Consider the following 12,654-nt stretch of genomic DNA (forward strand, 5'->3'; position numbering starts at 1 on the left):
CAGCACTAACCTGCCTTTGATAAAGCCAGGAAGGAATTTCCCAGCTGCTGGTGACGGAAAGGCCACCCAGGCACTTCTGCAGGGACTGGGGAGCGGGGCAGGTGACGGCTGGGGACAGGGGGGTGACACCACAGCTCCGCGGGATGGGAATTGCTGGCTTTCCCGGGATCCCCGTCCTCGGCTGCGCAGCCCCTGCGGAGGGGACCTGAGCAAAACGTCCAGCCAGAGACACGAAATCCTGCCCTGCCGCCCTCCCCAGCAGGCACACGTACTGCGCACGACTCCTTACATTCCCACTTACTCATTTGTAAACTACTCCTGAGCAGCCGGTGAGGTGCTTTTTCAAGTACCCTGCATCCTTGATGTCTGTTTAACCCTAATATATCCCAGCCATATTAATGCTTCTAGAGAGTCTGATGTGATTAAATACTAGGAATCCGGATAGGGAGAGAGAGCAACGTTACTTAAAGCATCATATTGAAAGCATCTTACCTAATTCCTTTGGTTTGAGCAATACTGTGGAAGGAGAGTCTGGATACTGCAGAGATCACCTGGAAATGAGAGAAAAAGATGCTGGTGTGCTTACTGAAGACAGAGGAAGGTTTGGGGGGAACTCGAGGACCCCCAGCCAGGAATTTGGACCTGAACACCCGCTGAAACGGACGTGCTCCTGTCCCCCCATCAGTGCCACAGGACGTCACCATCGGGGCTCGGAGGACACTATCAACGCAAACGCTGCTTTTGGCTTCACCACTGCGCATAAAAGACATTTAACCCTCAGCTATAAAGGTACCCATTTAACAGCGCCATCTGAGGAAACCCCAACCCGACGCTCACGTACTAACGTCCAGACCTGCTCCGATAGGTTTTATGCAACACTGAGAACCACTGAAAAAAAAACCCTCCTGCTTTGTATTTTATTACAAAAGGTTTACAACTCCTTTCGTCTCCCTCCCCCACCAAAATGACCTTACTGAGGCAAACTTGCCAAGACTGAGTGGTTTTGACTTCTTGCATTTCAATAAAGATGCATCATGGGTTTGTCAGAGGTGAGTGCAGACCATCGCCCTGTTCTGGCAGAAAACCGCCAGAAGTGATTCAACAACGAAATATTTTCATCAGCGTCGCAATCGGGAACAGTAAAGCCACCAGCTTCCTCTGAAAACTCCCGTTTTTGATGGAAGTTTTAATTGCTACGCAGAATTTTCAATGAAGACAAACACAGAATGGTCTCAGACCCTTATGGATATAAAACATAGAGTCACAGAATGTGTCGGGTTGGAAGGGGCCTTTAAAGGCCATCTAGTCCAACCCCCCTGCAGTCAGCAGGGACAACGTTTTACTCTTGCTCACATTCATCATTTCAAAGCTACATTGAAAAAAACAAACCTATTATTTTTGGACTGGTTTCCCGTCCACTGGAATGAATAGAGATGCCAGCGTCCAGGACACAGATAAAGGACTTTTTGAGCGGTTCCTGCTGTCCGGGGCCCCCGGCTCTTCTCCAGGAGCACAAACCCCAACACCTCATGCAAATCCTCCCCTCTGCAAGACACACAGCCAAGCGCCAAGCTCCTTTTAGGGGGATGCACGCAGGCAGCTCCCCAGGACCGCCCTGGAGCCCGAGCTCCTCCTGCTCCAAACCCCGTCTCCTCCTCCACACTTCCGCAGCCTTCATCCCCCTTAATTTTTCTTGTCCTTTAGCATTGCCATGAATTCCAGCCCGGCTGGCGGCTGCGAAGCCCCAGGTGGACCTGAAGCCGGGGCAGCAACAAAGGAGCTGCCACAGTTTGGCATTTAGGGGTTGGCTTTCAGGCGGAGAACGGAGATGCTGAATTATTCAACAGGGCCAACGAGACTCTGGGAATGTCAAAACTTGGCCAAGCTTCTCCCTGGTATAAAGTGGCAGGAACAGGAGTTTCAACGCAGAAAGGAGCTCCAGAGCACGAGGGGATTTTCCTCGCGCCTCGGATTGCCCCCGTGCAATGCTTCGAGCAAAATAGGGTCTTACCAAAGCATCCTTCCATGTCTTGTTTTTAAGATGTTGCCCCTGATAGTTCCCTCTAAGCAGAGGACGTGGATAAGGGATTTTTTATGTTTTTTAATTAGACAAAGCATTACTTTTGCTACTGCTGTCATGAGCACATTTTGGCCTATTTCTCTCTCTCAAGAGCCCACCTGGATGGCTACCAGACCACCACGCCGGGTTTTACAGGGATGCCCTGGAGCCACTGATTAGGGCCCATAATTACTGTGCGACTAGAAAAGAAACTGTAAGCTTTCTCAGGCAGAAATTTAGTGCTGCAAATGTAAATGCAGTGAAGTTCTTCATTTTATTACAATCTAACAAAAAAGCAGCACGGGGAGAGCTTGGCGGCTTCTGGCAAAGATGCTTCAGCCGCGTGTTGTCCTGCCAGGGAGCTGCACGCTCCCAGCGCCAGCCGGCGAGATTCCCACCTCCAGTCTGGACAGGCGTTAAGCCAGCCTGGCTCTCCCAGTCCCTCTCACACCCCTGCCCCTGGCCGGTCCCTCCTTTGCTCTGGCTTTGAGAAGCATCAAGAAAAGCCGCGGCTTCTGGTAAAGTCATGCTTCGATGAGCAAATGTGCTCCGGAGAAACCCGAAGGGGCTGAGCCCCCTTGGAAGGAGAAGGCAGCCCTCCCTGCCAGCTCCGCGCCAACCACGTCCCTCCCAGCGCACGCTGCCATTTCCATCTGCATCTTTAAATGAGATTGCCTTTGCCTTTAGAAACAATCTGAGCAGCAACAGCGGAAAAAAAGGTTAAAACATAACTGGGAGTCAGAAGAAATCAGGTCTTACACCCAAAATTGCCAACCACTTAAAAGACCACTTCGGGCATGTTATTAAATCTCTCTGTGCCGCAGCCTCCCGTCTCTAAAATTCTCCCCAGTCTGGGAGAGGACTGAGTTCATCAGCATCCATGAAAGGCTCCAGGGCTCGTCACAGCTGAGCATCGCTGCCGGCGAGCGGGACCTGCAAACGCCGAGCCCAAGCAGTGTGCGGAGGCTGGGGAGCCCCCCGTCCCCCCTCCACGGGGCTTGAAATAGTCCCAGGGAAGTCCCAGACTGATTGAATGCATCTCTTCCGCCATCTATTATTAGACTTCTAAAGTACAAAAATCAGTTTATGAATCAGACAGTTATACCGCAGGGTTTGACTTCCAGGGAAATTTAAGAGAAAAGTGCCCTGTTCTCGACGCCAACGGTTTTTCCGCTTTGTTCTTTGATGAAAAGCCCCGAGTGCCGAGCATCCCGGCACATCAAAGCCTGGCAGCCGGCTCCAGCGACGAGCCGGTGCGCACAGGGGCGCTTGCCTCCGCTTCGGCTCCCACACCGATGCTCAGGTAACCCACGCAAAGCGACCCATTTTCGAGGCGTCAGGTACAAAGAGCCTGGAGAGCACCTCCAAAAAATGAGACTACCCCAATATCAGGGAGTATTTTTTCCAACAACAACTCCCGCTGAGGCGGTAGCCAAGAGCAAGAAAAGCCAAACGCAAGCCCAGCTCCTCTTACAGCTCCTGTGCCAGCCCCCAGCCAGGGAAGTGCTTAAGCATGCGTTTAAGGAGAAGTAATCCTCTCAATTTCAACAGGATTAAATGACATTCTTAAAAGTAAGTCAATCCCGAAGTGTTTGCTAAACTGTGTCTCATTTTCCCTGTAAAGCGGCTCCTTATTCGCTGAGAAACCCCATAATATTTCCTGCCGCTCCCGGCTATCGTTTTCCATCAGGCCAGGCAGGACCCACCATGTCCCGCACCCACGCAGCGCTCGGCACAAGGCGTCCCTGATCTCATCTGAGCCTCCTGCAATACGAGGACGTATTAATGCAACTAATACAGACACAACACTAATTGAAATTACAGCTCGCTGGTGATTTATACCTCCCCTTTCTTTTACGGCAGCCTGGAAATGCAGGCGCTTCGTTTCCCAAGGCAGATGGTATAACCAAAAAAAAGATTTCTTGCCGTGGGGTATCTGTTGCCTTTGGGTTTATGCTGATTATTTCATAAGCTTAGGCCTTCGGGTTTCCCCCCTTAAAACGAACCCGCTGCTCAGGACTGGGAAGTGGCAGAAGTGCTGCATCCTGGAAGTGCTCCTGGAGCCAGGAGCAACAGCTTCCAAATGTGCTGGGCCCCCGAACCACACTTTTCAAGGCTCCAAGGACCAAAACCGCATCCCGGCCGAGTGTCATGGCATCGCACCGGCCGGGGTAGTGCCAGGGGCTCTCCCGGTCCCATGCCGGGGGACAGCATCCTGCAGACGAGAGGGTTTTAGCACAGTCATTTGAACGCGCTCCTTGGGAAAACTACTTTTATCCGTGCGTTTGTCCTCCGGGAGAAGGAGGGCTGTGGGCTTGAACTGCAGGGGCTTGTGCAGATTTAACATTACTTCTTCCCCCATTTCTCAATGTGATTTCCTCCAAGAAACAGGCACTCGGCGTGCAAGCAAAAAAGCTATATATAACATCCCGCTGACGTTAAGATGCCAGAAGTGGAGCTGCAAAGGCGTGCGGTGCGGGTGATGTACAGATAGACTTTCTCCACACTCGACCTGCAAAGGGAAATTTCTGGTGGTCCCACTGTGCGGAGGTGAGGGATGCCTGTTGCATTCCTGACATTCCAGTATTTTTAGACAGGAGCTAAATCCAACCACCCAGCTGCTCATTCACCCACCAGCCGGCCTCACGCAAGGAGATAACTCGCAGCCATGAATCAAGGGAACCAGAAACGGAGCACGAGGGCCGTGCACATGATTCCAGCGGCCGAGCATCAAAGTTCTCATAGAGACCCTGATTTAAAAAGGCACCGGGTTCTGCACTTCATGGGGAAAAATTTAAAAAAAAAAAAAAAAAAAAAAAGAGGAAAAAAAATAAAATCAACTCTCAAACTGGGTTTCTGATATCCAGTGGTCACTTGGCAAGAAACTTGGCTGAGTAAAGAACTGGGATTTTTGAACAGAAAAAAACCACACCAATCCCCCCCCCACTACCACAAGAAATCCACCACTCTTCTTTTTCCTTACTACCAACACTCTCTTTTAGGAATTACGGCTTTAAAAATAAACTAAAGCAAAACAAAAAATAAATGATTACGCTTAGTGCTCTTCTGTTTCCTCCAGCACTGTTTATTGCTGATGCTATCTCTGTGCATCGAGAAAACCCTCAAATAAACTCTCTCCTTATTTGAAAAAACAAACTGGGCTGGAGAACACTTTGGGTGCGAAGAGCTCCCCGAGCGAGCCGGGGGGTGACAGCCAGGCTCCCGGCCCCCCCCAAGCCCCGGCAAGCTCCTGCTTTCCCAGAACAAACGAATGTTTGCTTCTAAGCAAATCAGGAGCTCTGCACAGCGGCGAGAAGTCTGGGCAGAGACCTCCATGTTTCCACCTCTGCACACAGAGGTGGTTTCAGAGCCTGAAATCACACGGAGTAATTTTCTGGTTCGCCCCGAAACTCATGGAAGGCGAAAGAAATCCTCAGGCCAAACATCCCCGGCCTCTGTGCGAGCAGAAACCTGGCCCCAAATTCACAGACGAGCTGGCTAAATTATTTCGTAACTGGATAACGGCATCCAATAGTAAAGACACTGATGTGAAGAGTGCCAGGACAAGGCTGCTAGAATAAAAGCAGCCGTGAGAGCGAGCAGGATTTCACCCAGTCGCCTCCAGTTCGTGGTGCTGGGGAGCCCTGCATTTGCTCCCACTGGTGGCAGTGGGGGGTGAGGTCAGCTCGTGTTTGCTCTTCTCCCCGTGTTGAGCAGCATCCCTGCCCACCTCGGGCATTTCCCAGCACCTTCCACCCAGCTGCACGCACACACCCCCAGCCGGGGCTCTGCACCACCAGGATCCCGTATTTGCAAACCAAAGTGTCCCCAGCAGTTTCCAGCCTCCCATCTCCTCCGTTTGCATACGCCCCCCCGACGATTCAACCCCACAGCTAGACCAGCCCTGGAAAGTCAGTGTAGCCAAGCGCTGAGAGTGAGAGCCGGCACAAAACACAACCTGCTCACTCCGGATCAATTATTTGTGCTCCACGCGGGCTTCTTCCTAGTGCATAAACCTGCAAGACCTTCCAGCACGCGTGCAGCGAGCGCAGCACACGTTAAACCTACAGCTGCCTTCCAGCCCTCTCCCTGGACACCCCGCAGCATCCCACAGACGGTACTGGGGATTCCTGAAATCAACATCTCCTGGTACAACGCGGTACCCAAGAAGAGCGCCGCTGTACATGGCTACGGCAGGAGAGCGGCAGCCCCTGGCCAGGCAGGAGGAATCAGACCGCAGTGATTTATGTCCTTAGGATGCCAAGGGAGGGCAGAGCCCCCGTTATGGGACCAAATCGGTTTGAATTTCCTACACCCAGGTCTCTCTCCACTCAGGTGGACCACATCCACCCAGCTGGCTGCTGAGGACGAGGGCTATTAAATAATAATCCATTTGGACAACTGGATTGTGCTTTTCCAGTGCCTTCCGGAACAGCTTCCCCCGCAGCTCCTGCCTGGGGATGCCACGGCTTCGCCTCCCGTTCCCTTTTCCAGGGGGAAAGGCAATGCACTGGGGAGGAGTGGTGTCTGCTGATGTGCAGCATTCGGAGAGGCACCAGCTGAGCGGATTTCGGCTGATACATATTTGATAAGGATTTTAAATCAAAGCCAGGGAAGTTCTCCCGTGACGGTGTGTCCGTGGCAGGCTTCTCTCCCCATATTTCACTACAAGGACCACGCAACAGATGGGGAACTCCGTGATGGAGGTATGGGAAAGCCTCTTCCCTCCTCCAACAAATACCCGTTTCCAGGGATCCTTGACTGACAGTCCCTTTTGATTTATTGAAATATCAGCAACTTGGGACGTTGCTATGGAGCTGCAGACGAGCTTTAGAGCACCCATCAAATCACAGGAGATGGAAGAACCAGAAATGTAAAAAAAAAACCACACAAAAAGCAAACATTTGCTGGAGCAGGTGGAGAACAACAGAATTGCTCAGCTTCCAGCACCCCTCTGGGGTGCTCCCATGGCCTCAAAGATGTAGTAAATATGTAGTAAATGTAGTAAATATCATCCTAAAGCCCAAACAGCGGATCGGTGGAGAGCTGGCCAGGGCTGCTGGGACCGTGTGCCTCTCCGGGGCTGGGCTGCTATTCCAATCCGCAAATGGGATGCAGGAAAACCAGGTACAAGCTGGATTTTGCTTCTCAAATTCAGCGAGGCAGGCTGGACCTACACACTCCTGCCTTTTCTAAAGGGATCCTTGGCGATAGAAGTAGCAAAGGGTTAAAATAATCTCAAGTGAACATCTGACACAGATTGTCCCCAAGACCTCTTAGCCACAGTTCAGAGCCCCGTGTCAGGCCGCGTTAGGGTTACTGCTGTGTTACAGGGACGAGCGATTATACCTCTCAAGATAATGAGGTTAAGCCCTCTAACGAGAGCCCATCATCAGAGATGCACTTTAGGCGAAAGCACCTTTATCAAACCCAAAACCTCCTCTGAGAAAGCCGGAGGAACACGCACCGGAGTTCTGCATTCTTCCCTTACAAGGCGCTGGGGAGGAGTGACTCCCCAGCAAGGCTGCCTTCACAGGAGCATTTCCCAAAGAAAAGCTGCAATACATATAGAATTTTTTACAGACCCGCCTAAAAAGGTCTAAAATACACTCCCAGCCAGTCCATGCGGCGTTTGGGCACCAGAATCGCTCCCCATGCCCACGGCTCTGCTCCCCGGGGCCCCGGCACCTCGGGGCAGGGTGAGCCGGGCCGCGCTGGGGGTGCAGCGGGGAGGCAGCCCGGAGCATCCGCGTCCCAATGCGGAAATCCTTGGCAGTTGCGATCTGTGGCTGCCATGTCCTCAGGGGACCCCCACAAGTCCATACTTGATAAGCACTGCGTCCCACTTCTGCATAACGAGGGTGTAAGTGAGCTCGATGTCTTTGACCCCCTCACCGTCCCCAAGGCTTCAAGAGGGGGAAAGGCACGACGCGGCTGGGGGAGCACCCGTCCCACCAGCAAGTGCCACCCCAGCAGTGCTGGGAAGCATCACCTGCCATAACTGCAAACGCAATGAACGCCCAAAGCTCCTGGGGAGCTTTGGGAGTTGGGCAAAAACTGGCCTGATGCAGAACGGTCATCGCCAAAGAGAAGGGGGAAAACCCCCATGGGAGCAGAGAGGGAGCAAAGGGGAGAAGAAGGATTTTCTCCCGGTTCCTCTGCGCCCCATGGTGCCGCTGGCACTGCCAGCAGCTCTCCAGGGAGCGAGCTCCATCTCCAGATCAATCCCAGATGATAAATTACATTAGAAAAGAGGAGAGGAACAGGATGCTGGGAAGAGAAAGGAGGTTCTGGACCTGAGCCTCAGGCACTGTAAAATCACCCCCACTCCCATCAGCGGCTCTGATTTACAGCCCGGGCTCTGCATCGCGGCTCGGATAACTCCAGGGCTCCGGGCAGCCCCTCCGCTTCCAGAGCACCGCTGTGCCGTGAGGTCCGTTAGCTGTCATGGGCTGCTCCAAGCACCGCTGCCATTACACTGTATGTGTTTGGCTGGTCTTTTTTAAAAGAGGGTTATTAAATCCAGCATTATTTTGCATTAAACCCATGACTCGGCCACATTACGTGTTGGGGGTTGCACACAGTAAGTCACTGGCAACGCCTCTGCTGATTTCCAGTGGGAACAGGACTCGTACCATTTTAACATGTTTATTTGGAGATCTTTGGAGCCGGCATAATGTCTGCTATCGTGTCGCCTTACAGCAGTGGGCAGTCATTGCAAAACCAGCACCATGCCCTGACAAGGAGTAATTCACGTGGATTTATAGCTACCGGTAGAAAAGCTCTACACGGTATCACACCACCATAAGCTTCCCAGACGCACACACATCCTTCTCCCATATTTAAAGACATCGATCTGTCTTTTCCTCTTACAGTGCAGCTGGGTATCAGAGGGAACCATCACACATCTTTTAGGGGGCAATAAGCCCCGACGTCTGTGCGTAAGGAGGTATCTGCACTCCTCCGTGTGTCCCCTTTGTGATACGGATGTCCCCATCCCACCCCGAGCCAGGGCCACGGCGGAGCAGGGTCCCTCGGCTCCCCGGGACATGGGGACGATGCGAGGGCAGAAGCAAAGCGACCCGTCACGCAGACGCACCGAGAGCTGCAAACAAGCCGGAGCTCGGTCTCTCCGTGCCGCTCCCCGCACCGCCCACGGCTCCCAGTGCAGAAATTAATGCCCTGAAACTACAGCGCTTGCTTTATGCTGCCAAGTTCCTTTGCTACAACAGCAGTAAATACTTATTCCACTACTTAATGGCCTCTCTCCGCCGGCACGGCTGCTGAGCTGCTGTCTCGTTCGGTTACTTTTACTATCACTATCCGATAGCCAGGCAATGACGGGAGTGAGGAGCTGGCTTCGATGGGGCTTGAAAAGCCGGGGCAGGGGGGAACCCAAGCAGCTTCTCAAGTGAGCTAACACGAAAGCCATCCGACACGAACTGAGAAAGCGCCTGCTGAAAAATGTAATAGAGATTGCCTTTGATGGCCCCGAAACACTCGAAGCAGCAAGCTGAGCCCCCAGGGAGAGCTCAGCAGCACCCATGGGTGCCGATGAGGGCACAGGGCGAGGGCACGGCGAGGGCTACGCTCAGCAGAGCCACTAGTTTGGGGCAAACCCGATAGCGTGGTAGGTGCCACCACGCTGGGCGACACAGACACCGCGGGCTTGGAGAAAGCACGGAGACGAAGCCAAGGTCAGGGCACGGCCCGGAGGAAGCTCTGGGTGAAACGAAGGAACCAGTTTCCTGTGAACGGCGGGGATTCACGGGGCACGGGTTGAGCCGTGCCTGCTGCAAACACACCCTGCGCACTGCCACCCGCTTCCCTCCCGCCTGGGGACACGTGTCCCCTGCGCCGGGACAGGACGAGCCTGCCCCAATGCGAGGGCTTGGAGAGACGCTGCCTCTGCAAACACCTCGGCCAAGAAAACAGAAGAGACCCTGAAATCGCATCTTTACGCCCCCAGCACCGGGACTGAGCAAGGGAGACCCAAGACTCGGCGCTGTTGCAAAGGTCCTGGCGAAGGACGGGGGAATGAGCTCGCCCTCGGCAGCGGAATGCGAGAGGGTGCCCAGGACCGCTGGGAACGCCACGCGCAGCCCGTCCGCCAGCACCCGGCGCTGCTGCTAAACAGAGAAAACCCAAGTGCTCGGCGGGAGGTGCTGGGGTGAGAGTCCATGCGATTGCACGTCCTCCTCCCGCAAAACGCCCCCCTGCACCCCCACCGCCTTCCCTGCCTCCGCTTGGCCCCATCAGCTCGCACAGAACTCGCAAATAACGGGGAATAAGGCAACTGCTAAGCGCTAGCGTAAGAAAGGAAGGAAAATGAAAAGCCTTGATATCCAAAACCTATTTATGGGAGAAGCTTGTTAGCGCCTCTGAAGGCTGATTTGGAAATGAGTCATTAGCCTGTGCCACAACTGCGGGGTTTAAGGTAACACCAGCCAATCTCACATTTCTGCACGATATGGAACAGCACTCATTAAATATTAAGCGAAACTATTTCAGCACTGGCGTGCGGCAGCGCGTGGAACGGAAACCAAGGATCAGAGGGACGTGGGATTAACCACGAGCCCGGCTGGATGCTCCCGCTCTCCACAGCGGCGCACGATGGGCGGCGGAAAGCGCATCGTTTGGTCTCAGAGACGGCAGTCGGACAAACGCCCTTACGGGACAGACCGTGGGATATCCATCCCAGTCCGATTTTAAAGGAGGAATTGTCCTGCCTTAAGTTTCACAGAAGGTGGAGGAGAAGGATGCAATGTTTTCCCCCCGTTGATCTTGAGATTTTAATTTTATTCATACTTGCACGTGTCTGTGACTCACGGGGCCTCCTGGAGAGCTGTCCTTGTATTTCTGTCCCTCTGGAAGTATCTCCCCGTCTCCTCCTGGGGCTCCCCCACTCCCGGGGGGGCTGCGTCACCTCCCCAGCACCATGACCCCACACTTCTCATGCAATCCCAGTGCGTCCCAGCATACACTGGCTCTGCTGACCTGCGAAGCACAAGTCAGTCAAATTTTGCCTTTGCTTAGAGCAATAATGGAATATTATTTGGGCAAAGGAAACCAGCAGGGAGAAGAAACTAAGAGCTTCAGTTTTATCGCAGCTGGGATTTCAGCATCGTCCTGATGGATGCCCAAAGACAAGGAGGATTCCCAGAAACGCCTGAGTCCGAGCTGAGGACTGGCTGCCTTCCTCCGGACCGAGGATATTACAAAATTGCCTCTTTAGAAAAAAATGCAGCCTGTAACTGGAGAGGGTTCATTTGCATAGCTTTGTAAGAGTGAGAAGAGCTGGCTACAAAAGTGTGTCCTTCGGGAAACAAAAGGCAATGAAGCCAGGGAACTGTGCTTTCCTGGAAGACAGAGCGGGGAAAAGACACAAACAAACTGACCAAAGCAGGGGTTTGGTTCAGGTCACCGGAGCAGACACTCAGGCGAGTGCACAGTCACCAAGGGAACCTCCCGGGATGGCTGCGATGGCTCCATCGGCACCCGCACGGCTCCGGAGCTCCTCACCTCCGTGCCCCAACGCGGCTCTCTGCTCCGTCCAGCCTAGCCGGCTCCTTCCCTCTGCTCCCTGTTAACATCGCAGTGGATGCCTAATGCAGCCGGAGTGATGCCGAGCAGCAGAGGACGGAGCCGAGCGGTGCGGCGGCAGGGTGCTGGGCACGGCTGAACCTGTCCCCTTCCCCAGCCGGGCATGGCAGCGAAGGCACATCGAGTGGGCAGCTCTGCCATCAGCCCACCCCGAAAACACGTAGGGGGAATCAATCCCCCTTTAAAGAAGAAAGAAGAAAAGCGTTGCTGGCCGGGCGTAAGGGTGGCACACAAGGCCAGGATGGCCCATTTCTCTCAACGTCCAACCCAGCATCCCGAATGGCAGAGAGCAGGTTTGCCCAACGCGTCTCCTGGCCACACAGCCCTCCCCGGGTTTGGACAAGACGCACGATGTGGTGCTACGGGGTTGTTGTCACAGGGATAAACGCCTGCCTTTGCTTTTTGTAAGCAAGTACATACGCAACATTGCTGATATTCCCAAGACACCCCGATTCCCACTGATGCATCTCGGGCTCTCGGGCAGCCCCAGGGACGTGAGCGGGGCTGAGCGTGGGACACCAGGGGAGGCTCCTGCAGCGTTCCTGTAACACCACGGTCATCAGCCACCACTGAGCACTAACGAGGTGCCCAAACGAAACACAGCAGCTCTGCCCAGTGTTGGTACACGGAAAAAAGCATACAGAAAGCACGGCCGTACCATCCTGCATCATTTTCAAAGCCCCCACAGTAGTGGGGAGAAATGCAATTACACTTCCAAATAAAATCATGCCTAAAAGCAAGATGAGGGAACTCAACCAAGCCCCAGTCAGGCCCTCAAGTGCCAGTTCGAGCAGTCACCGTTTATTGAAAATAGTTTCCCCACAGTTTACTCACTCTTCCCGTCTAAAATCTTCCTGCTTTTTCCAGAAAAAGCATCCTTGCACACGCCCAGCTGCTCAGAGGCCACGAAACGCCCTCCTGCTCTGCAAAAATGACGGCCACCGTCCAGCCTGCGCTGCAGGGTTGCAAGGGATCTGCTGCCAAAGAGACGC

At 53.6% G+C, this 12,654-nt stretch overlaps 1 protein-coding gene across 4 annotated transcripts in view; it reads right to left on the minus strand.

Moving 5' to 3' along the window:
• The window catches only part of VAV2 (vav guanine nucleotide exchange factor 2), a 154,885-nt gene that overhangs the window by 53,773 nt on the left and 88,458 nt on the right, over window positions 1–12,654 (minus strand). For all 4 annotated transcript variants that reach the window (XM_054220560.1, XM_054220557.1, XM_054220558.1 and 1 more), the window contains one exon: window positions 493–551. In XM_054220560.1, coding sequence (XP_054076535.1) covers window positions 493–551 — 59 coding nt within the window. The remainder of the gene's footprint in view (window positions 1–492; window positions 552–12,654) is intronic.

The sequence above is a fragment of the Rissa tridactyla genome, chromosome 14 (assembly GCF_028500815.1).
Source record: "Rissa tridactyla isolate bRisTri1 chromosome 14, bRisTri1.patW.cur.20221130, whole genome shotgun sequence".
Taxonomy (NCBI): Eukaryota; Metazoa; Chordata; class Aves; order Charadriiformes; family Laridae; genus Rissa; species Rissa tridactyla.